Source organism: Tyto alba, unplaced genomic scaffold, assembly GCF_018691265.1.
Source record: "Tyto alba isolate M040663 unplaced genomic scaffold, T.alba_DEE_v4.0 Super-Scaffold_40, whole genome shotgun sequence".
In the NCBI taxonomy this organism is placed as follows: domain Eukaryota; kingdom Metazoa; phylum Chordata; class Aves; order Strigiformes; family Tytonidae; genus Tyto; species Tyto alba.
In genome coordinates this window covers 5,819,265-5,844,365 of record NW_024881316.1, presented here as the reverse complement: position 1 = coordinate 5,844,365, position 25,101 = coordinate 5,819,265, and the positions used below count along the sequence as shown (strand labels likewise).

Here is a 25,101-nt window from a genome sequence, read left to right as displayed (position 1 = left end):
GACCCTACCGTGTCAGAACCTAGATTGAGGGGTTATTTCCTTCCCCACCCAATGTAGAGACATACGTGTGTCATCTTACACGCAAATGAAGTGTGTGTACTCATACCTCCTGCAAGCCCAGTTGTCAGGGCGGAATGTGGGCAGGAAGGGGAAAGCTGCATGGACACAAGACAGACAGACAGCAGCTGGCAGCAGCTATGGGAAAGCTGCAGCCCTCGTGGCCTCCCCAATTCACCATGAACCCAGGCAGAAGGTCAGACCCATCCCTGCACCCACAAAAGTCAGCAGGGTTTCAGTTAGCAATCACGGTGGCAATGAGAAGCAGGGCACAGGGCAGATCCTCAGCAAGGTGAAATAACTCCTGGTTTATCCTGCTGGGAAGGTTTTGCTTGGTGCTAATTGTTGGCAAGACCTGCAAGCACATGAAGACTATTTTTTGCATGGTCTGACAAAGCCTATCTGTTCTGAAATTTAAGTATGCCTTGTCTGTCTGCATGCAGTGTGCCATGTGAAGAACAGCCTGCTTGTTCCCTAGGGGTTCTCCTCACAGTGGGCAAACTCTCGCCGTCTCTGTCCACCACTTCAAACATCTCCCTCAGCTTCACCAGCCTGAACTGAGAAGCTGTCTGCAGAGCCAGAAGTAAATATCCTGCAAGGCAGCCAACACCACCATCATCTGTAAGCAAGGAAACAACTCCATTCAGCAAAACTTAACATAGGAACTTTCTACATATTCAGTGAGCAAATAATTGAGAATATAATTAATGTAGTTCTGAGTATCTTTTGGGATATTCATATAAAGATATGAATATATTTGTCACTGTGTTCGGCAAAGATGAGCCTAGAGGTATGCAGGTATATATGCATATACATATACACATACACATATACATATATACATATACATCATATACATATACATATACATATACATATACATATACATATACATATACATATACATATACATATACATATATGTGTTTGTGTAGAGGAACCTGAATGCTATCTTGATTTTGTCCCAACAGAGATGATCTGTGAATGTCCCTCCCTGTCCTTGCAGCATACAGGGGTGCTTTGTCTGGGCTTTGCCTTGAAGCTGGCAGGGGCTGGGGACTGGAAGCAGCAAACCAAGAATTTCTGGGTGGCAGGAGCAGTGAGAAGCACACAGTGGTTGTCTTTAGGCTGACCAGGTACCTTTGAAAGGCATCACGGGCCCAGTCCCACAGGACTCTGCAGTGATCTGATGCGTGCAGCTGATGATGTAGGTAAGGTGCTGGAGGTGCATGAGGAGCTATGAAGCAGAGAGGGAAGATGCACGGGATAAGATGGAGACAGTGGTGTTTCTAAATGGTTTTGCTGGTGGAATGAGACACCTTTCTTGACATGTCATAGGTTTGAGACCCTGTGTATAAGTAGGAATCTGAGGGCGAGGGTTGAGGTAGGGAAGAAATAATTTGCACACCCTGACTGTGTTTCCTTTACTTCTCTCTTCTCAATGCAAGGAGACACGATGGAGACCACAGGTTGTGTTCTGTGGGATTTCTGTGGAGGTTCTTTGACCTGACGCCTTTCTCCAAAAAGCCATCCAGACCTTGCAGAGCTTGCTGAGCATGTGAAAACTCAAAGGAGAAAGTCCTTATTCCACTATGTCAATGTCACAGCTACAAAGAGGTGAATGAGATTGCCAGCCTATGCCTTTGGATCACAGCCACCCACAGCTGCATCACACCCAGCTTAGCACAGCACCTGGGAGCCAGCAGAGAGAGAAGCTGCTGTTACAACAGAAGCCTGTCATTGCCTCACTGAACATACTAGAGCAACCAAAAAGCAGCAGACCTCGTGCTGCTGCTTATCACACCAAGCAGGCATCTCTTTGTCTCACCATCCCTCCCTACCTGTCCCTTTCTTGTTCTTCATTAGTACCTGCGTTTTGTTGCCTCGTGTTGGCTATTTAGGCTTCTGCTGCAGTGTGGCAGGGAATAATTAGTAGGGACTGGGCAAGAGACTTACCCTAGCTATGATAAATACCATTGCTCTGCTGCACACTGGGCACGGGGGTCAGCTCTGCTTGCCCTGCGCCTGGCACCGCAGGGGCTGTGTAACGCTGCTGGAACAGGAGCACTTGGCACCTCAGGGTCTGCCAGCCCCGCTCCCAGACTGTCCTTTCCCCAGCAGGGCAGGCCTCATACTGCGTGACCCCGTTTCACAGCACAGCAGCAGACCACAGCAGTACCCAGAGCAGCAAACCCTTCCCTGCCCAACAGACCCAGAAACAGAGAGAACCCCAGGTCCCCCTGGGAGGCACATTGCCCTGCTCAGCCACCCTCCTTGGGCCCTAACGAAGGGGCATACTGCCATGCTGGAGATCCTCCCCACGGCGTGGCACCCAAGGGCTCACAGTGCTTTGGGGGGGTCCTTCCCAGCCCTGCAGCATCCCCTGAGCAAAGGGGCAAAGGCTCCTCTCGACTGGGGATGCCCACTGCCAGGCCAGGAGTCCTGTGGCGGGTGTGGAGCCATGGGGCTGCGTTACACAGCGCAGGGCAGGGTTGATGGCCACGTGTGGTTTCCCGTGTTTCTTGGAGGATGTGGATGCCACTGTGGCTCCATCTCCCTGGAGGCTCAGCCAGGAGGTGCTTTTCTGGGCAGGGGCATGGCAGGGGGCAGAGCTTTTTCCCCTTCACTTTGCTTTGCGGCCTTTCTTTTCCAGGAGCTGTGCATTGCTTTATTTACCATGTCCTCTCTGTGTGTTTCTGTCAAAACAGGCAAACGAAGATTTCATGAAACAGATGTGCAGTGCTGCTGTGTGTGCCGATGTCTTCTCCTGCTCAGCCTCGGACCTGGCTGCTGCTCTGAGGGACATCCAGATATAGGATGAAAAAATCGCAGCCAAGAACCTGCAGGTAAAATTATACTTGGTCGTATTTGTGAGATGAAATTTTCTGTCAGCTCTCACTGATCTCTTCCCCCTTTGCCCCCCTAATAAAACCCATCACATACATATTGAATATACTTAGTAGTCCATCACTAGATATAAACATACACAGGAGAGTTGGATAGATTTTTTTTTTTTTCCCCAAATAAATGCTTCTCCCAATCCACATGTTATAAATAGTATTTAAAATGATGGAAGGATGATGCACGTTCATGTGTTTTTTGTTCATGTGTCCACCTCCGAAATTCCAAATACAATATTTCATTTAGTTCTTTCCCTCAGTCGCACACAAAAAAATAGTCTCTACTAATATTCTCAGGTTTTTTACATGTTTACATATTCATTTAATAACTGGAAACAGTACGATCTTCTCACAGATCTGACAATAAGCATTTCTGTTTGCCCTCTTCTGTTTAATATCCCCCCGGGAAATGAATGAGTGGTACAAACCCACATTTCCTGACTTTAATCGAGCTTCCACAAAACAGGCTGAGAATGTGAGACATTTCAGGGAAGGAACAGGGAAAAGAAGTGTAAGTGGAATTGAAAACCCCTTCCAGCTCATGTTATGTCACTTCTAATGGAAGCCTTTGTTATGATTTCACTAAGTTAGATAATGTGACAGTTGTCTGATATCTTCCCCAATAATGGTGGTCTTTTAGGCTATATTTTGCAACAAGGGAGGTAGATTGGAGGAGTGGTGACTCTGGATGTGACCCCATGTCAATCCAGTAGGAAGTATCCACAAATAATGTTTATACGTATGAAATAAAAATTCAGCTGCTCAGTAATGCACATATCTGAACATAAGGATCCTGTTGTTCTTGATTGACAATTGCAGGGGCAAAGGATTTATATTGCAGAATTCTTTATTTGAAGCACCCTCACACACACCCAATGCACACACACACAAAAAGACTCTTGCAAAGGCAACCATTTAATATTTTATGTAGGAGACATTCAGGGTAATTTAATTAGATGAGGGAAAGACTTTGGAATAAATAGGGTCTGGTTTACGGCACGAGGATAAATAACAAGAGACAGGGGTGTTACTAAAAACATCAGCTCTGTTGTGAGAACCCCTTGGTGAGGGTGGCTGGCTCAGAAAGATACTCTCAGCTACCTCCTACCAACCTGTGTTTAAAATAATTTTTAAAAATCTCCAGCATTCCCACACAGTAGCCTGTTATTTCAAAGGGTTTTCCTTTCTGGGTCACAGACACTCTGACATTTAACCCCACCTCCTCTCAGTAAAACATACACAGCAGGAACATAGGCAGGATGGACCATCAAATCGATGTTACATTGGTTTGAGATTTGGGTGGGTTTTTTGCTGTGGTCAGGTGGAAATGCACCTTCTGCCCCGATAACTCAGGATTTCTGTGCAGGGGGTGGCCCTGGCCCTGGCCTGTGGGGCCAGATCCTGAGCAGCACACGGGGTCCAGGCTGAGATGGGGGTTAAACTGTCCTTCCAGGCCTGGGAGCCAGGTAGAATGGGCCTGCAGTCTGAACATCGGGTGGCCCTTCACTCACACGGGACATGCCTCCTCCCATCAGGGAGGGTTTGCCCTCTGGGAGTGAAATGCATTCCCCCCTGAAAAGGTATTTTGTGAATTGCCCTCCTTCTCCCTCCCAAATCCCAGTGCTGAGCAGAGTCACAGCTTCTCCTTTCCCAGTGTTGGTGCTGCAAAGGCTCTGCTGGGGACCTCCACGGGGACATGAGGAGGGGACTGAAGGTCCCTGAGGTAGCCTGCACCTCGTAGGGAGAGTTTACTTCTCTTACCTCTTAGAAAACGTTCAGTTAAACAAACATTAAACTGTTGTGGGCGATGAAAGCTGTCCTGAGAAGTCAGGAGGCTGCCACCCAGCCCAGAGCAGGAGCCCTCTCCAGCTTCCCCCCCGCACCCCTGGGGGTGCCTGGGGGGACCACCTCCGCACCCTAAACACCTTCTGGAGAGTTCGAGTCTGCCCCGAAGGTGGAGGTTGAGCTGAGATTTTGGCCTCTCCAGAGGAAAGGATGCTGCCGTAAGATGGAAACGGCCCGCGGCCCCGCTGCAGGGCACCGGGGATGCTCCGGTGCCACCCTCGGTTTACACAGGGGCTGTCCCCACCTCCCCAGGACCTCTCCTTCCTTTCTCGCTATTCCTTCAGGTTTTCACTCAAAAACCTGCGTTTGCCCCCCGCCGAGAGCGGCTCCTCCGCCTTCAGCCCGAGCCGCCCGCGCTCGCAAACCTCTTGTGTGGCATTTATTGCCTCGAATCAAAAGAGGAACGCGCATTTTCTTGCTTGATTCGGTCCCGTGGGACCCCGGGAGCCGGGTTTTCTGCACGAGTTCGCGGAGGTATTGGGTAACCTCGAAACAACCCGTGGGGGGGGGGGGGGGGGGGGGGGGGGAGAGCTGCGGCTCCCCGGTGCGCCCGGCGAAGCCTGGCCCGAGGAGAAACCCCCCCTTACCGGAGAGAAATGAGCGGAAAAGAGAGAAGCGAATTAATTAGTTGCATCTTCAACAGATCACGCTTTCAGAGACGCTTTTCCGAGGGGAGGCTTCGCTGCCTCGCTCTAATCTGGTAGCAAACGGTTTCTCTCCAACCCAGAAGCTCAGAGGGGGTTTCTGAAACTATCTAAGTGAGGAAAAACTACACAACGGAGGAGAGAAACTATATCACTGCCGCATTATATATTTCCGCGTCGGTATTCCCCCGGACAGGTTTCATATGCGTGCAAACACATGTGTACGCACAGCTTTTCCACCCAGTTTTGCAGGCTCCCAAAGGGAATTTGAGAAACCGCCGTCTTCTCGCCCCGAGTTTCAACCCAACCCGCTGCGAGCCCCGCGGGTCGGGGCCGGCTTCTCTCCTCCAGCGGAGGGGGGGGAGCGCTGCTAAGGTTGTTATTTATAGGGATTGAGGGACACGGAGAGCGGGGTTCGCTGTGACCACTGGCACAACGTGGCGTGACAGCTCCAGGTGTACCGTGATGAAAATCCAGATATTTCCCTTCCTGGGAACTCATCCCAGGGGACAGGGGTATTTTTGCTCTCTCGGAATTAAAAAAAAAAAAAATGAAATGTTTTGGGTAGGGTTTTGTTTTGTTTTGTTTTGGGTTTGTTTTTTTTTTTTTAATGTTGTTTTTTTTATTTGATTTGGTTTTGGTTTTTTGTTTTTTTTTTTTTTTCTTTGCAAGGTAAAGCACTAGTGGAAAATCTCAGCGTACCAGCTATGGGACGCCCGGGCCCGCCCTTTCTCAAATAAAGGCTGTCCAGGGTTGTGGGGGTCTTCCTACGGAGCGGGCAGGGCAGCGGGCCCGGGGGGGGGGGGGGCCGGGGGGGGGGGCTGGGGGGGTGCAACGTTGGGAGCCCAGCACCGGGGTGTGCGGGCACCTCGGGGACTGGCCTGGGTCTCAAATTCCCGAGGAAAAAGCTGCCTGGAAGGCTCACAAAGGATGGCTGGAAGTCAAGCACTCCCTCCGTCGGGGATTACTTTTGTAGAGGGTGCAATCCCGCACCCACGCGAGGGCCGTTTCTGGACGTGGGGGTGAGCCCTGAATCCCGGGAGACTGCTCTGCCTAGCACGGCATGTTGAAAACCTCTTTTCAGCGGTAGCTGAATGTGCACATTCGATTTTTTTTTCGTCAAATACCTCGGGAGACGAGTTTAAACACAATGGTGGCAAGTCCCTCTTCTTAGGCAGAAATACCTCCGCGGTGGGCATCGTAATTTAAACACAGTGAATCAAAAGCGGGAGGTATTTTGACTCTAATATTTTGAGCGCAACTTAATTCAACCCCTATTTTAAGAAGGGTTCATTCCACAAATAATTTTCAGAAGTTCGCTTATTAAAAAGATGCCCCCGTCAAATACCGGGCTGTGATGGAAATATTCAAAGATAAACAGTTTTTTTCTTCCTAGTTTTGGAAGAGCTAACCCTTCTGTATGTGTGTGCCTGACGTGTGCCCTTATTTTTCCGTATGAGATACGTATAGTGATCCAGAAACTTTGAGGTTAATCTGTCTTCTTCTAAACGTATATTTGAATATTTAGTCTGAAAGATGATGACACTGGGGAAGCTGAGGGGAGAGGTCCACTGGCAATCGGGCAAAAATATTGAATAATTTTATTTAGATTTTATTTTAATAGCACAATGAATAGAAAGAACTACATTAAATCTACAGTCTCTAACGAAAAATTATTTCCGACAGATGACACCTACAAGATTCTTTGGTTTCATAACTCTGAAGCTGTCAAAAACGATACATATTTCAGCATCAGAATATGCAATACCGGAATAAAGAGAAGGAAAAGGGCAGTACTTCGTGGTGTACTTGAAGATAAGTCCTAGATACCGGGAGTGTAACCTCCGTTATTCTGCATACTTGAACCAAATATTTTCTGGATGTATTTCTTTTCTGGGTTAAAAAAAAAAAAATAATAAAATGAAGGCAAGTCACAGGAACCAGAGGAAAACCTTTCAGTTTGTCAAATTCATTAATTAGAGAGCAGCACATACTAGAAGAAGATGCGTTTTCTTGCCCTGCCTTCCACCCCCACCAACAATTTCACCATGAGGGGATGTTTACCAGAGTGTAACGAACAGTTTCTGCAGGCTGCATTTTTGCCGAAGTTCTGTTTTTCTCTTCTTGCTGATAGTCACATCTTGAAAAACATAAAACGCTGAAACCCTTTACAACATTATACGCGCTCATTAGGGAGTCATCTCTCTTACAGCCCTTTCTCCTTGCTGGCAAAACCTCTCTCTTTCTCTATTTACACTATTACCAGCCAGCCAGAAAGCTCTGCCCTGCTCTCTGGTGCCACTGCAGAGAGAGCTCTTCCTTCCAGCAGCTACCATTTTTTCATCCCTTCCTCTCTTCCCTGCCAACGATTTATTTCCCTGCCTCTCCTCAGATCAAGTGCTGGATTCGGTGGGAGCCTAACAGGCGAAATCACCATCGTTTTCACCTCCCGGCTCCCGAACCGAGGGAATTCGCAGCGGGCGCCTTCCCCCCGCCCTGCCCCCGGCTCCCCCCCTCCCATCCCGGCGGCACTGAGGGCACTTCAGCAGGTCCTGGGTCCCGAGGTCCCTGGCATCTACCTGCCAACCACCCCTTCAGGAGCTCCGGCGATGCCCTTGCTATTACAGTACTACAACGCTGCCCCTCGGGCAGAAGATTTACAGAAATTAAGTGCCTCGTTTTACAGCTGCAGCTCTTTCTGGAAGCACGGGGCTGATTTCAAAAGAGGTGACACACCACCCCCACCCCACCTCCGGCCTCCCCCCATGCTCTTGAGGAAAACACAAGAGATTTACGTTGTGTATAAAGAATTTTTTTTCTCCTTGGACCGAGCTGAGCACGGCGGAGGGGTCCTCTGAGGCGGGGAGGGGGGGCTCGGCGGGATGCGGGCTCTGCCCGCCTGCTTTGGCTTCCTCAGTCGCTGCACAATTTCATCCCTGGAAGAGATTCAGGGTCGGGCTGGGATCTATCAAGCTGTCAGGACGGAGAGAGACCGCCTGTGGAAATGCTCGGAGAAGGGGACTCCCACTGTATTTAAAAAAAAAAAAAAAAAATCCCAAACAATTAAATCCCAGGCTGAAATAAAAAGTCAGTGAGAGTTCGCCTGCCTAGAGGTGGAAGAACCATGTGATTTCCATGGGACAACCACTGTCTTTACAAAGCCCGACTCGGGAGGAGCTCAGATCAGAATACAGCTCTATGAATTGGATTCCCGGGGGACATTTTGGATGCTAGAGGACGAGGAGGGGGGGAAGCACCCTCTGCTGCTTCACCCCTCTGCTCTCCGGAGCGAGCCCGGTTCCCCAGCGCCACGCAGAGCCTTGCAGACGCTTCCCAGCGCCTTGGGCGGTGTATGTTCGGTAACCCCTGGCTCTCTATGTACGGTATGCTTTTCCCTAAGTCACAGACCTATCTCTCAGGGACGGCCGCGAGGAAGAGGAAGGGCCTTCCTCCCTGCGCTCCTGGTCACGAAACCCATGGGAAAAAAAAAAAGAAAAGAAAAAAAAAAAAAAAAAAAAAAAGGATCGCAGTGACTCCATCATACTGCTTCATACATAAATCTGTATGTGTGTGTATGCACAGAAACGTACCCGGGTGCAGAGGAACGGACACAAAGACAAACGTCCATCCCTCCTGCCTCTGAGGTGCCTGTGGATATACGTGTGATAACGTATGGGTGCTATACCTTGTAGAGGCAGCGGCGGGAAGGGGGGGGGCGGGTGCCTGTCCCCTCGCCCCGGGGCCGCGTTTCCCTCCTCGGGCTGGGCAGGGGACAGAGGTTTGGCTCCCGGGGAGGGGAGGGGAAGGGGAAGGGGGGGGGCAAACACTGGACACCCCGGCTGGGCTCGGGCTGCGCTGCTGGCAAACCCGCCGAGTTCCCCATCCCCCTCCCCCGCCCCGAAAGCTGGGGCAGCGCTGCCGGCTGGCTCGGGGATGTTCTTTCCCTTTTTTATTTAAATGTCGCAGCCGCCCGGGGGCGGGGGGCATGTCAGAGCTGTGCTTTTCCCCCCGGCCCGTAGCCAGCGCTCTTGCGGCGAAATTATGTCAGGGGCTTTCGCCCGGGTTCGGCGGCGGCCACCCGGCGCGACCGCCGTGCCCCGAGCCCCCGCACACCGCCACGGGCGACCGTGCCCGCCGCTCCCTCCCGCTGTCAGCCTTGCAGAAATACGAACGTCGGGAGATGCCCCCGGCCGTGCCCCCTGCCCGGCGGGGCGGGAGGAGGCGCGGAGGCCTCAGCTTCCCCCCCGCGTCGCCCTGCCAGCCTCCTCTAAACCAAACCTTCCACTTACCGGGGACGGGATGCAGGGACAAACCCACCCCCGAGAATGCACTTTCAGTCCTCGATCCGAGACTTCAGCAACATTTGCCTGTTAAGAGTCACGCTGCTTCTTCCCAGGCCAGCCGGACTTGGCGGTGTCGCATCCCGAGACCAGTTCGGCGCTGGAAACGTTGGACACCGGGCACGTCTCGGTTTGGGTCAGCCTCATTTTCTCTCCCCACTCGACGTTACTGCCTAATCGTGGGGCGCGGGCAGGACCCTCCCCACCGCTACGGACCAGCCTGCAGGCACTGCCAGGAGATTTCCCCCGCGGAGCAGACACCCGGCTCTGTATCGCCCAGAAAAATTGTGTCCGTACCGTCCTGGGGTTGCCGAGCCCTCCCGGGGGGTCCCGCCGGGGCTGTGGGGTCCCCGAGCCCTCGGGGACGGCGGCGGGACGCGGCCCGGGAACGGCGACCCCTCCGGGACACGGGCTGGCCGGGGACACCGGCACAAAACCGCCCCGTCGGGGCGATGGGTACTTCGCAGAGGAGCCTTCCCTGCGCAAAACCAGCGGACGGTCACCAGCTCGTGGGTCACCTCGCTGGGACACGGTGGCCTCGGCAAACAAAGGCCCCGAGAGCGGTACCGGCTCTTCTCCGCCCGATTACGACGGGATTAAACACCGCCTTTCTGATAACCGATCACAGAGTTTTAAACCCACTAACCCGAACGGTATTTTTCTCTCACCACGTTTAGGGTTGCCGCAGCCAGGCGACCTCGCACCCGGATGAGGCACGGTGCGAAGGCCAGGCCTGAATTTTGGCCGTGCCCCTCTCCACAGCTGCAGCCAGGGCCGCCTGTGCGCAGCGGGCTCGCAGACGGACAGACAGACGGACAGTCAGGGACGAGTGGGTGGATACGAACTGGGAGCGGCTTTGGGTTAAAAGCGTCATAGACTCCCGGAGCGGTTTGAGTTGGAAGGGAGCTTTAAAGATCATCTAGTCCAAGCCCCTGCCCTGGGCATCTTCCGCTGGATCAGGCAGGCCGGCGCAGGGAGCATACAGCCCGCGGCCAGCCCTCGCTCCGAAAACCTAATTTCCCTGATACCAGCTCTGGGCTGGGCAGGGAGCGGCGTCTGCCTGTGACTCCCATTTCTCCTCCCTCCCTGCTCCTCCCCTGGGAGCCTGTTCCTTAGGCTGGGAAGTTTCTCCGTGGGGTTTTTCCTTCCCAACCCGTATAACGCCCAGTTTCGGGGTTATGGTTTTGCAGGTACGTTTCCAAGCCTAAATGCAAGCCGGGGGTGAGAGAGCCGAGCCTTCCCTTCCCTCCGAAGGGAAACCCGGCGGCAGGTCCCCTCCCGGCCCCGCCTGGCCCCGGCCCCGCCGCCTCGCCGGGTCCCGCCGCTGCCTGTCGGTGTCCCCGGCGGTTGCCACGCTGGCAGCCCCGAGGAGGGACATTAGCCCGGTCGTCTTCTGCGTCTCCATTATTTCCTCAGTTTCTCCCCGAACTCTTTATTAATCCCTCTTTTTCCAGGGGGAGTGTCCAGGCGGGTGGAAGTCTGAGCACAATGAAACCTGAGAATTTCTGTCACTCTTTGCATATGGTCCGAAGTGCTTTAATCCCAATTAGGGGCGGCTGACACACGGTCCTATTCATCCCAATCAGCTCTTGAATACATTTGCCTAGAAATGAACTTCACAAATAGACTCTCTCCTAAATGTGCCCAACAGCAAGGAAAATCGAATTGAGGCAGGGGCTCATTCTGAGGCGATCGAGGGAGAAAAGGTATGAATTTATAAGGTACACCGAAACATTGCAATTCAGCAACAAGTTTACTGACTTTTATTTGCACCATGTCAACCGAAAGAACCAAGAGATACGGTGGGGGCTGCGGGAAAGGGGAGAATCCGGTTAAAAGGCAACTTTAGACAGACTTTGAATACTTTATGCGGCAAGTTTCGCCTCCAATTGAAGCTGGGCTCAAAGAAAAAAAAAAATCTCAGCCCCTACACTGGAATTTTTAACGAGCACAAAACGTGTTTGAATCCGATCTGGGCTGACGCTCGCCATTAACAATACGAATACCAAATCGAGCTCCTGTCATCTGCCCGGGTTCCCATAGAACCTGAATTACTATTCAAAAGCTGCTTTAATATCCCACCCGCATCTCGTCTGCACCGCACAGCTGGTTGGGGGCCGCCGGCCCGGGCCGCGACCGCCCGGCCCCGCCAATCGCCCCGCCCGCCCGCAGCACCGGGCACCGGGCACCGGGCACCGGGCACCGGGCACCGGCAGCGCCGCGGCGGGGAGGCGGCGGCGGCGCGGGGGAGCTGTGGATGGCGCGGGGGGGGGGGGGGGGGGGGCCGGGGGTAGGAAGAAAGGGGGAAAGGGTGGTAAAGGGAAGGGAGTTTGAGAGAGAGAGTGGCTGAAAGGGAGAAAGTCGGCGAAATCGAGGGAGCGATGTAAAGAAGTGGCAAAAGAGAGGGAAGGGAAGGGAAGGGAAGGGAAGGGAAGGGAAGGGAAGGGAAGGGAAGGGAAGGGAAGGGAAGGGAAGGGAAGGGAAGGGAAGGGAAGGGAAGGGAAGGGAAGGGAAGGGAAGGGAAGGGAAGGGAAGGGAAGGGAAGGGAAGGGAAGGGAAGGGAAGGGAAGGGAAGGGAAGGGAAGGGAAGGGAAGGGAAGAGAAGAGAAGAGAAGAGAAGAGAAGAGAAGAGAAGAGAAGAGAAGAGAAGAGAAGAGAAGAGAAGAGAAGAGAAGAGAAGAGAAGAGAAGAGAAGAGAAGAGAAGAGAAGAGAAGAGAAGAGAAGAGAAGAGAAGAGAAGAGAAGAGAAGAGAAGAGAAGAGAAGAGAAGAGAAGAGAAGAGAAGAGAAGAGAAGAGAAGAGAAGAGAAGAGAAGAGAAGAGAAAGAGGAAAAGAAGAGAAAGAGGAAAAGAAAAAAGAAAATAAAATAAAATAAAATAAAATAAAATAAAATAAAATAAAATAAAATAAAATAAAATAAAATAAAATAAAAGAAAAGAAAAGAAAAGAAAAGAAAAGAAAAGAAAAGAAAAGAAAAGAAAAGAAAAGAAAAGAAAAGAAAAGAAAAGAAAAGAAAAGAAAAGAAAAGAAAAGAAAAGAAAAGAAAAGAAAAGAAAAGAAAAGAAAAGAAAAGAAAAGAAAAGAAAAGAAAAGAAAAGAAAAGAAAAGAAAAGAAAAGAATTAAAAAAAAAAAAAAAAAAAAAGAGAAAATGCATTCAGACCGTGTTGATCTCTTCGGCCGGTTTAAAGAGGATTTCTGTGTTTCAGGGTCTCAGCAAGCCCCCCTCCCACCCTCCGCCCTCTTCCTTGCATCTCCATCCCCTTGCGGCGCGGCTCTGGCGGCGGAGCCCCGGCCCGGAGCCCCGGGGCCGGGCCGGGCAGAACGGGGAGCCCCGGGACCGGGCCGGGCAGAACGGGGAGCCCCGGGGCCGGGTCGGGCAGAACGGGGAGCCCCGGGGCCGGGCCGGGCAGAACGGGGAGCCCCGGGGCCGGGCGGCCCGCAGCCCCGGGAAGGGCCGCCTCGGCGGGGCAAAGCCATTTGGGAAAAAGGTCACCCCGGGAGCCGTCGGCGGGGCTGCCCAGCCAGAGTATGGCCTGCTGAATGAACTTGCAGCATTTTGTTCAAGCCTCCGCTGCGGTGCTCCGCGGCATAATGAGCCGGGCCCTGTATACAGGCATTCATGCTGGTCTGAATGTGGTGTTGAACCTTCTCTGTGCCGGAGCGGTTTGATGGTTTGAATGGAGCTCCCTGGTGGGACATTGCTCTCTGCAACTGTGCCTCTTTGGATGACTGTTGTTCCTTAACATTCATGCCTCATTATGGGGCAACCTGTTAAATCAGGGAGAACAGTGTGCCAAAGTGTTACTCAGGGGCACCGGCAGTTCAGCGGTGGGCATAAATAAGGGCCGCCGAGGAAAATAACTTTCATCGCATCTCTGGGCAAAAGTGATCTCGCTTTAATGGTGCCTCTAGTAGCCCGGTTTAAGTATATAAAGAGCGATAGTGGAATGTTTTGATTGAGTCTAAACATTGTCTTTGAATAAAGCTGAAACCATGTAATTAATGTGTCTTTTTAATAAGGGACAATACGGTCGTTCAAGCTATTTAATTTCATTTAATTTTCCATCCCATTTGCTCCAAAGGCTGCTTTTACTTTTAACACCCGGCCTTTCATGCTGCATCTTGCTCCAGTGGGCACATTAGATCGGTTTCACCCTTCCTTTTTAGGGAAGGAAAAATAAAAGAAAATGTGGTTCCTTTCCTCTTTTGTGGACAATTTATTTCACTTGGGGAACTTCAACTTTGAGCCACAGGACAGAATAAAAATTGGAGAACTGGTGTGAATGCTTCCAGAGCAAGGGCTTTTCTTTTCTGAGTGGATGGGAACCAGCCACAATCGGCTATATTAATAAATAACTTTCCTCACAGTCGGCCTTTACATGGTCCTATTGATAAAATTGTTCGCGTGTCGTTCACGCTTTTTGACTCATTAAGGCCTGGGAGGGAGCGGCTCCCGAGGCGGAGCAGTAGGATACCTTGGTCGCCTTAAAAGCCCTCTCTCTACCTCTGCCGCTCTCGGAATTTCAACCCGGTCTCATCCTCAAGCGGCCAGGCCAGAGGTTACTGGGACATGTTCATGGCTTAAATTTATTGCCCTCAACTTCTTGTTTATCCTTTTTTTTCCCCATTCAGGCCGCTGATCAAAGGGGTCATCTTCAGTTCCCCCACATCCTCTTTCCCCGACCCCCCCCCCCTCTCCTTCCCGTCCCTGCCGAAACGAAGAGCATCCCCCCCCCCCCCCCCTCCAGTCGGTCCGCACCCCGGAGGGATGCGATCGATGATCATCGATGCTGCGGAGGGGGGGAAGTGGGGGGGCAGGCGCGACGTTTATCTCGCGTGAGAGCCAGTATGTATCTTTACTGAAAATAAATCCACGCGGGCTCAGTACCGGCCAGCAGCCCCCGGAACGCGGGGGGTGGTGGTGGGGGCAGTGCCCCGTCCTGTCCCGGCCGCGTCGCCGTCTCACCCGGCCGGGGCAGCCCCACGCTCCCGGCCCAACGCCCGTGGGCAGCGCCGGGGGCGGGGGACCGGGCGGCGCGGTCGGCCCTTCGCTGCCCGCCGGCCTCCGTGGGGATGCTGACACTCGAGGGCTCTCCCCGGGAGCGGGAGCGGGGGCCGGTGCCGGCGGGGGGGGGGGGGGCTGGCAGGGAGCGGCCACCGGCGTGGGCAAGTGTCATCGCGGCGGCAACTTGCCAGGCTGGGCTTTTGTTGCCATCCCGGCGCGGTGCCGGGCAGGGAGAGGGGAAGGAGCATCTTTGCGGCCGCCAATTCGTGAGACGCGCCGGTCTGGTTCCCCGTGAGCATCCCTGCGGCCCTCGCTCCCACGGTGCCACTCGCGACGGCGGCAAACAAATCCAGAGTAAAGGCCACGCTAACGATCACATCGAGAGCGACGTGCCGAGGTTTATCCTGCAGAAAGCGGGGTTACTTGAGAAGAGCCCTCTCAGTTATCTGACACCTATCGGCAGATACACCTCTAAGAGTAGTTTTTTGTTTTTTTTTCTTTTGAAATTTATTATACCTGACAATTACAAAAACGGCAGGGAGGGAAAGAAAAAAAAAAAAAAAAAAAAAAAAAAAGCTCCATATCTGCAATTGCTTCTGAAAGCAATGGATAAAATCTGTGTGTGCAAATTCTCTGCAGGAGAAAAGTTCAGAAATCTTCTTTTTGGAGAGTACGAGGAATGGAGCGGAGAAAACCTGCTAGCGAGAATTAGACAGGACTATAAAAGCGAAAGTTGATAACTGAATTTGTTAGTGCACTCTGTGGTCTGACAGGCACATCTGGACTGTTGCACGTGCGTAAGAAAAAAGTCGCACACCTTTCATTTTCAGCTGCTGGAAAATTCTTGTATCGATTCTTGTTGTATCTTAATTAAAATATTTATGCGAAGAGGAGGGACGTACACGCACTCTGTTCGAGTCGCTTCGTTCTGGCTTTAATTACGGTGGCTTCTTGTAGGTTCCACCTTCCGCAAGCAGTCTCGGTGCAAGCGATTTTGCGTGCGGGAGAGGAACCTGTGGATGTATTAAACGAGGAATCCAGCTGCAGGCTGTTCGCTAGACATCTGTGTTATCTGCTGGCCGTGCCTCTCTGTTTCCTGGTGGCTGTATGTCTCTATTTCCTCCTGTCTCTGTTTCTTAATCGCACGAACTGCAGGCACAGCTTCCCCAGCGTTCGCAGATGCAGCGGTTTGTGTTTTACAGGGGCTAAGGCGGCTCATATTTTGTGCTATTCATCCTCCTTAAGGATCAAAGCTCTTCTGAACAGATTACTGGCCTGAAACCAACCCACTGAAATGGTAATATGGTCGTTCTTTAAAAAAAAAAAAAAAAAAAAAAAAAAAAAGTAGTGTAGGTATTTTCTGGTGTTTTCCCATCAAGTACCTGCCCAATTTCTGTATGGCACACGCCGGGAATCAATAGAAGTTAACAAGTCCTCAAAACATTCCCCATCTCTTTGTTTAATCTCCTTTACAATAAAGCCAAGGGAAGAGAATTAAAAATCTTTGAAGTATATTAAACCTCAAAAGGCTCAGCCAAGTAGACTTAAAATAGTCACTTATTTTCCAAAACTGGTTTGTCGAGGAACAATAAAAGGAAGTAAAATTTATGGAGAAATTATACAGTGGATTTGTCACTTAAAATATCGTAACTGTCTGGGGGACAATACCCCATGCTGAGGATTAATGGTCCCTCCAGACCTTTGATTCACCAGCGCCTTTTCTTTGCCCTTGACAAATTGGATTTTTAGGAATGGGAAGGTCGCCTGGCCCATTGTCTGCCAGCCATTCACTCCGCCTGATTATGCAGGAGGGTTAGGGAAAGGCTCCATGTGACCCTCTTGGATGGGACTCCGCAGCTGCTCGAGGAGCCAAACTCTCTCACCAAACTCTGCGCCCCAGAGCATCCCCCTGCCAAGGGGTACCCCTCCTGCTCCCGTTGAAAAGCCGGCGTCCACACACCGCCGCGTCACTCTGCGGGCGGAGATACGCCTGTGCTCATCCTCCCCGCCGCTCGCCGCCGGCACTCCGGCCCCCTTAAGTAGTTGGGGTTCCCGAGAGCTCCCACCCAGAGGCAGCGATGCAAACCAGCCGGGCTCCGGCCACCAGCGTCAGCGCGGAGAGCTGCATCCCGGCCGGGCTGCGCCTGGGCCCCGTGCCGGGCACCTTCAAACTGGGCAAGTACCTGTCAGACCGCAGGGAGCCAGGACCCAAGAAAAAGGTATTTCCCTACGGTCTCCCCTACACCGCTGGACCTCGCTCTTCCGTTGACTCGGGGGAAGACGGCCTGGGAGAAGAGGCTGCTCTTCCCCGCGCTCTCTTCGATCCTCCCTTCCTAGAGGGAGCCAGGAAAGGAAAGGGAAGCGTTTCCAGAGCGTCCCGAGATGTCTCCTTCGCGGCTTTGCCGGGAAAGCCTGCTCGCCCGTGCCCTCTCCCCCTCCTCCCCAACGGCGGGGCCCCGCCGGCCCGCCCGACCCCCCGCGGCGAGGCCGGAGGGACACCCCGGGGGCTCTCCCGGAGGAGCGGACGCGCCCCCCGCCTCGGACACAGACGTGATGAAAGCGCCGCCGCAGCCCCGTGCCCGGGGCCCGGGGCCGGGGGGGCGCCGGTCCCGCCGCCCGCCACCCCCCTCATCCCCCACCCCCCCACCCCCACCCCCCCGCGGGGGTCTGCTCATTCGGGCATTGCCCCTTCCCCGGTGGGGCTCGGACTCGCCACGGCCCGTGGAGCCTCGGCGAGACGGTGGCGTGGGGGCTTTCACAGCCCGCGGGTTCTATCCGGGGAAGGAGCAGGGGGGGAGAGGCAGATGCACCGATTTATTTCTGCGTCTGGCTCGGGTCTGTGCCCCCCCCCCCCCCCCAAACCCCCCTCCCCACCCCTCTCCTTGGCCGCGAATCCTTTGGCGGGGGCCGGAGGGGAGCGCGGGGCGGTAGCGGGGTGCGGGTCGCGGGTGGCGGAGCAGCTCCGCGCCCGGCGGAGCAGAGCTCGGCCTCTCCCGCAAAACCTCGGGCCAGGTCCTACCCCCGGGGCCGCAAACGGGGCGGGGGGGGTGTGTGTGTGTGGGGGGGTGTCACGGCCACCCGGCTACGGGCGCCAGGGCCACTCGATGTCCGAGCCGGGAAGGAGCGAGGAGGAGGCGGTGGAGGGTACTCGCCCCGTCCATCGCGCTTCTTCGGGGGGCTGAAGATGAGATCCCTCATTCCACCCCCCGGGCAGCCGCGGCTCACGCGTTCCGCTCGGATTTTTAATGCCCTTTAATTGTTTTTAAACGCTCTGCCAGCCCACTCAAATTTATTTCTCATCTGGCTCCCTTGGTTTCTCGCTTTAGAGTGCTTTGTTCCGATGACTTTTATTGCACGGTCATTCAGGGAACGGGCACTTCATTTTCTCTTTGTATGGGCAAGCAGATTATGAAGTATGGGGCTACAGAGACTTTGTAGCTAAGCAGAACCCTCTCTCCTTTCCCCCTCCCCGTCTCCCGACAAACCCTGTATATCGCAATTGTTTTGCACGGTCTCAGAAACTTCACAGACCCTTCCAAAAAAAAAAAAAAAAAAACAGAAAAAAAAAAAATTACCTGGGAGTTTAATATAGCCTTAAACTAAACGCAGCGGCTGCGACTGAAGAAGGTGCGTTTAGGCCAGTGCGACCCAAGGGAAAAATCCCATTTTTTCCCCCGCAATGCCGCAGGTCCCCGCCAGGACCGGGCTCTTCCATCCTTACCCCCGCAGAGCAGCAACCCCCTCCAGCTCTCCCAAGGCACCTGCGAGCTGAGGAAGGGCCTTCCCAAAGGTGGGTGAGGATGGAAGAGTCGAGCCGGTGGCAAAAGGGGATGCTCTCGCCGCTGCTCCCGAGCTGCGATGCCCAGACACTTGCCCGGCGTGGGGAAGCAGGCTGGCCGGGCAGGGCAGAGTGGGACGGGTAAACTTCTTGTTTTCTTTCTGTTTGGTCTCGCGTGGAAGTGACAGCGGTGCCGCCTGTCTTCCAGGTGCGGATGGTGAGAGGGGAATTAGTGGATGAAGCCGGGAGCTCAGCTCTGGAGTGGATAGGGTTAATCCGGGCTGCCCGAAACTCCCAGGAGCAGACACTGGAGGCTGTTGCGGATCTGCCAGGAGGACAGGTACCCCACGCGCGGCTCCGGGCCGGCCCGACACTGCTCTCCGCCACCTGCCTCCCCTCTCAAGCCTCCTGAAGAAGTTTCCTTTCTCCCCCTCCCAGATTTTCTACCGGGCGCTGCGAGATGTCCAGCCGGGAGAGGAGCTCACCGTCTGGTACTCCAACCCCCTGGCTCAGTGGTTTGACATCCCCGTCACGGCCACCCCGACGCACGACGAGAAAGGTACGGATGCGGGCATTCGTTTTCAGAGCAACCAAAGTAAATGCAACAAACCAAACCCTCTTTAACTGACACCTTTGACGGGAGCTCAAGTCGCGGTAGGCAAACGCGGGCCCTTTCAAATCCGCGCTCTCAGAAAAATTAACACCAGCCCAGCTGCAGTGACTTTTAACCTGCCACCCTTTAAACTAAGACTCCATCCGCTTATGTTTAAAGGGTGATCTATTAACTCGGTAGTGTATGGAAAGGCCCCCGTGCCCCGAGTCGTTCCGGCATCGGCACAATTTAATGATCTTTTGATAGGCAAAATTTAATGATCTTTTGAGAGGCAAATGGGATTTCTATGAAACAGCGCTAGTGTTGCTATGCGAGGCAGCATTTTGGCTTCGTAGTTGCTCCAAACGTCTCTTTCACCTTGCGCGTTCCTCGGTCAGGGCTCCAGATCCTATTTTCAGGTTATTTTGGGGGCAGATTCACATAGTCAAGTCAAAACGGGCGCTGAGGAGACCCCGTAAATTAGGATGCATTAGGTAAAAAAATGAAGTCGGCGTCAAATTACACTCAGATGAGGATGTACGAGGATTTCGGGAAGGGGAGGACACCCGCCCGGGACCGCTTGTTTCAACCCGCAAGCCGATCTTTAGCTGGAATTACAGCGGCGTTACCGAAAATGCTCAGGTGGCAGCATATTAAACGGGGTAAAAGAAGCCGAAACCCCTCAGCGTTCACACGTCGGGCTGCCGCGGCGGCGGCTCGGTGCAACCGGCGACCACTCGCCCACCTCCGGCTAAGCCTAAAGTCAGCGGGTGGCCGGGGGACCCCCCCTACCCCGGCCCTATGCAGAGGATCCTTCAGCCGGGCGGTGCCCCTGAGGAGGGAGCCAGGGCACGATCCGGAGAGGGGTTGAGCCCCCTCTCACCACCCCCCCCCCCCCCCCAAATCTGGCTGGGGTAATCAGGGTCAGGCCTGGAGGGCTGAGCGCCCAAACGGCGGGTGCCGGCTGCCCACGTCCCATCCGACTCGTGTGATGCTCAAGAGCCCAAATCCCTCCCTCCTTCTGCTAAACCTGTACCCGGAGAAGAAACTCTTGGTCACGTCCAAGGGCGGTGAGGCCGTGAGTCTGCGGAGGGTCACCCCCCTCGAAAAGCCTGGGTTCTGGCGAAGTTTCGGCTGCGGGAAGGAGGACACGGTGCTGGGTTCTGCCCCCCTCTCCCCAGCAGCCTCTGCTTGCGGATGGGTACCGGTGCTGCTCGGTGGGAAAAAATAAAAGAAAGCAAGCTCAGGTCTGCGAGAGGCACCCAGCGTGTGGCATCTTCCTCGTCCCGTCGAAGTGAGGCTTAGCCGCCGGCTGACCTCGCGGATCTGCTGCGCCTCCGGCCTCACAGTTTCCAGACTAATTAATACGGACTCAGAATAGGTGTAAGAAAATGCTGAAGCGCTCTTCTTTTAAGGATAGTACGCTAAAAAAACCCAACCAACCAAAAAAAACCGCAAAACCCAGGGTGGAAGAAATTCAGAGTGTTTTTTTTCCTTAAAAAAAAAAAAAAAAAAAAAAAAGAAAGCTTTGGAAATCTGTGTTTTACCCCATACATTTGGGTTTACCGTGACGAGAAAGGGGTAGTTTTCTTTTCTATTTTTTTCTTTTTTTTTTTTTTTTATTATTGTTATTATTTTTTATATTTTTTAAATTTTTAATTTTTTTTTGTTCCCGATGACGGTTGCCGGACTGGAGCCGGGCCGGGCTCGGTGGCGCTCGGGCCGCAGCCGGTCCTGCCGGTCCCGCCGCGCTTTTGCCGAAAACCACCGGGGCCAAAACCGCGCCGCTGGAGAGACCCACCGAGGCACAGGCGGGCCGTGGGTGGGAGCCCGCGGAGGTCCGTGGCCGCACGCCTCTCGGTCCGTACCGCTCCTTTCCCCGTTTTCCGATGCACGGCGGTGGGACTGTGGCCGTGGTTCCGTCTCTCGTGGCCGCTGTCCCACCCGGGGACGGACAGCCACGCTCCCGCCTCCCTCCTTCCTCGACGGGGCGAAAAAAAACCACTTCCACGGACCGCGTATCTCTGCACAGCCTGCGGACCACGGCAAGCGAGGAAGGGCTGCGCACGACGGCAGGGACACGGGCGACGAGACACGCGTCACAGTGCTGGATCCTTCCACGCGCGTTCGCGCCCGCGTTTCCCGCGGAGAGTGAAGACTTTGTGTTTCACCTGCAACAGCCACCGGCTGATCACTGGCCCAAATTTGCGCTGCAACGAAAACCCTCTCGGGGGGCTGGTCGCGGCCAGCGTGTCCTCCTCGGCCACCCACGGCCTCTCCGGGTGCGCAGGGATGAGCCGAACCCCCCCCCCCCCCCGCCCCCATCCCCGGTCGCTTGTGCCCCACCTCACCCCCCCCCCCCCGTCACCCTCTAAGGGACCCCCCGAAAGGTGAGGAGCTGGCCCCAGGCCTGGAGCGGCCTCTCGTTTCTGTGTGGCAGTTGGCCTCCCCTTCGGCGTTCGGTGCATCAGCTCAGGAGTGCGGAGGAGCCGGGGACGGGCAGGGACGGGGGGGGGCTCCGGGGGTGCAATGTAGTGACGGGGAGGGATGAGAAAGAGAGGTGGACACGTATAGACAGGAAGAAAAAAGGGAGAAGAAAGGAGAGGAGAGGAGGGAAAGAGGTAGGAGGAAGGAGAGGGAAACAGAAAAAGTGTTAGAAAAGGGAAGACAAGGAAGGGAGGAAGGGAGGAAGGGAGGAAGGGAGGAAGGGAGGAAGGGAGGAAGGGAGGAAGGAAGGAAGGAAGGAAGGAAGGAAGGAAGGAAGGAAGGAAGGAAGGAAGGAAGGAAGGAAGGAAGGAAGGAAGGAAGGAAGGAAGGAAGGAAGGAAGGAAGGAAGGAAGGAAATAGATAAGTAAAAAAAGAAAGAGAGAGAGAAAGAGAGAAAGAGAGAAAGAGAGAAAGAGAGAAAGAGAGAAGAGAAAGAGAGAAAGAAAGAAAGAGAGAAAGAAGAAAGAAAGAAAGAAAGAAAGAAAGAAAGAAAGAAAGAAAGAAAGAAAGAAAGAAAGAAAGAAAGAAAGAAAGAAAGAAAGAAAGAAAGAAAGAAAGAAAGAAAGAAAGAAAGAAAGAAAGAAAGAAAGAAAGAAAGAAAGAAAGAAAGAAAGAAAGAAAGAAAGAAAGAAAGAAAGAAAGAAAGAAAGAAAGAAAGAAAGAAAGAAAGAAAGAAAGAAAGAAAGAAAGAAAGAAAGAAAGAAAGAAAGAAAGAAAGAAAGAAAGAAAGAAAGAAAGAAAAGAAAAGAAAGAAAGAAAAGAAAAGAAAGAAAGAAAGAAAAGAAAGAAAGAAAGAAAGAAAGAAAAGAAAGAAAAGAAAGAAAAGAAAGAAAAGAAAGAAAAGAAAGAAAAGAGAGAAAGGAAAGGAAAGAAAGGAAAGAAAGAAAGAAAGAAAAGAAAGAAAGGTAAAGTTACGCAGACAGCCAGGTTGCCCGCAGAGGCAGCGTTTCACCGGCGGGGCTGGGAGATGCTCCTCGGCGGCAGCACTTTGCACTTTGCTGCAAGCGGGGCCGGGAGGGGGAAGGCGAAGCCTGTGGCTCCGCAGCGCCGGGCAGGCACCACGGCCGCGGCCACCGAGGTCTGTTCCGCTTGAGAGAAGCCGAAGTGTTTAGGGGACGGGGCACCAAGGGCATTGTCCTCTGAAAGGGAACGATTACATATGGCCCATACATATCGGATATTGTCTCGCCGCGTAATGAGGGGCTCACGATCATTAGATTGGCCTTTGTTCGGCGCAGCCGACTCCCTGACATACGCTGCCTCCTCTGCAAACGCCAACAGATGGGCCCCCCGACAGACGACTCGCGGCGGCAGCTGCTCCCCCCCCGGCGCCCCGGCCGCGGGTGCGCAGCCCCGGCCGCGCAGAGCCCGCACGGCGCGGCGGGGGCGGGGGGCGCGGGGGGGTTGCGCGGGCCGCGGCTGACGATCCCCTCCGCTTGCCTCCGCAGGGGAGGAGCGGTACATCTGCTGGTACTGCTGGAGGACCTTCAAGTACCCCAACAGCCTCAAGGCCCACGTCCACTTCCACTGCGCCCTGAGCCACGGCCGGCCCTTCCTCCACCACGACCACGGCCGGCCCGCCGCCGCCGCCTTCGGCCTCCCCGCCAAGGAGCCGCCGGCCGCCGCGCTGCGCGGCCACCCGCCCGCCGGCTGCGGCCCGCGGGAGCCCGTCAAGCGGGAAGCCGCCGCCTCCCCGCCGCTCGCCAAGCCGGGGCTGCCCAGGCGGGCGGCGGGCAAGGAGGAGCAGGAGCGAGCCCTGGACATGAGCGTGGGGGCCGCCCGCGGGCCGGGCCCGCTGCTGGGGCCGGCGGGCGGCAACGGGCTGGCGCTCCGCCCCGGGGCGCGCTCGGCTTTCCGCCCCGCCGGGCCGCTGCGGGAGGAGGCGCGGGGAGCCGCCGCCGCCGCCGCCGCCGCCGCCGCCCTCGGCTTCTCCAAACTGCTGGGGGGGCTGAGGGCGGGACGCGCCGCCGCCGAGGCGCCGCCCAAGTGCGGGGCGCTGCCGGGCGAGGCCGCCCCCCCGGCGGCGGCGGCGGCGGCGGGGCTGGCGTGCGGCGGCGGGCTGCGCGCCTTCCCGCTGCTCTCGCCCTTGGAGGAGGCCTCGGCTTTTCGGCAGGTGGAGCGAGGGGCGCCGGGCGCCGCGCTGCCGCCCGCCCGCTACCCGCCGGTGCCCGGCGGCGCGCTGGAGCGCTTCGCGCTGCCGCCCTTCGAGGGGCTGAGGGCGTACGCGGGGGAGTGCGGGCTGCCGGTGATGCCGCTCACCGTCTGCAACGGGGAGCTGCTCTACGGCGCCGCGCCTTACTACCCGCTGAAGCTGCACCTCGGCGGCCTCCTCAAGTACCCGGAGTCGGTGTCGTACTTCGGGGGGCCGGCGGCGGGGCTGCACGCCGCCGAGCTGGGCTCGCTGGCCAGCATCGACCGGGAGATCGCCATGCACACGCAGCAGCTCTCCGAGCTGGCGGCCGAGAAGGGCCGCGGGCGGCTGGAGGCGCTGCCGGCGGGGGCGGCGGGCGGGAAACCCAAAACCGGGCACCTTTGCCTCTACTGCGGGAAGCTGTACTCCCGCAAGTACGGGCTGAAGATCCACATGCGGACTCACACCGGCTACAAGCCGCTCAAGTGCAAGGTCTGCCTGCGGCCCTTCGGGGACCCCAGCAACCTCAACAAGCACATCCGCCTGCACGCCGAGGGCAACACGCCCTACCGCTGCGAGTACTGCGGCAAGGTGCTGGTGCGGCGCCGGGACCTGGAGCGGCACGTCAAGTCCCGGCACCCGGGGCAGAGCCTCGGCAAGGCGGCCGAGGACAGGAGTGACTCTGGCTACGCGCACCCCGAGCAGGAGGAGCAAAAGACTGACAACGAGAGCGACGTGGACGTCTGCTTCACCGACGACCAGAGCGACGCGGAGAGCGGCAGCCGGCACCGCCAGCAGTGATGCGGGAGCCGGCCGGGGCGGGGAGCACGCCGCAAACACATCCCCCCCCCCCCCCCCCCCCCCCCACTTATTCTGAGTTCCCGGCCTCCTGGGGCGGTCCCACGCGTGGCCGTGGCGCGGCGGGGCGCGGGCTGTCGGGGCCCCGCTGGCGGTGGGGCGGGCGGGAGTGCGCGGTGCCGGGGGGAGGGAGACCGGGGAGGGCGGGGGGGGGGGGCCGGGGCCAAACCCTGTCGCTCCCGGGATCCCACCGGAGGGGCACCGCTTCCCCATAGGCGCCCGGATTTCAGTGGCCATATATTTTTATTGTACCTTTGTGTCGAGGAACTTGTGCCTTTTTGGAAACGATTTTTTTTTTTTTTTTTTTTTCTATATGTGCTCTCCCGTCACTCGTTCCAGCGGTCCCAGCCGCGGGGCTCAGCAGCAGTCCCGGGGCTGCAGGCGCCTCTGGCGTCTGTACACTTTATTTGACACCTCGGATGTGTTTTTTCGGGGCCTAGTAAAGCAATACCAACAGCTTTTT

At 55.1% G+C, this 25,101-nt stretch overlaps 1 protein-coding gene across 3 annotated transcripts; it reads left to right on the top strand.

The window, feature by feature from the left end:
* The first annotated feature begins 16,590 nt into the window (after positions 1–16,590).
* On the top strand, positions 16,591–24,624 carry PRDM13 (PR/SET domain 13). Of its 3 annotated transcripts, none has more exons than XM_042803669.1 (4): positions 16,591–17,011; positions 18,779–18,910; positions 19,009–19,129; positions 23,098–24,624. In XM_042803669.1, exons 1-4 carry the CDS (start codon positions 16,871–16,873, stop codon positions 24,579–24,581), a joined length of 1,878 nt encoding a protein of 625 aa, XP_042659603.1. In that variant the 5' UTR covers positions 16,591–16,870; the 3' UTR covers positions 24,582–24,624. The 3 variants fall into 3 exon arrangements, with proteins under 3 accessions (XP_042659603.1, XP_042659602.1, XP_042659604.1); XM_042803668.1 differs by having other exon boundaries at positions 18,985–19,129; XM_042803670.1 differs by lacking the exon at positions 16,591–17,011 and having other exon boundaries at positions 18,380–18,910; positions 18,985–19,129.
* Positions 24,625–25,101: the final 477 nt, after the last annotated feature.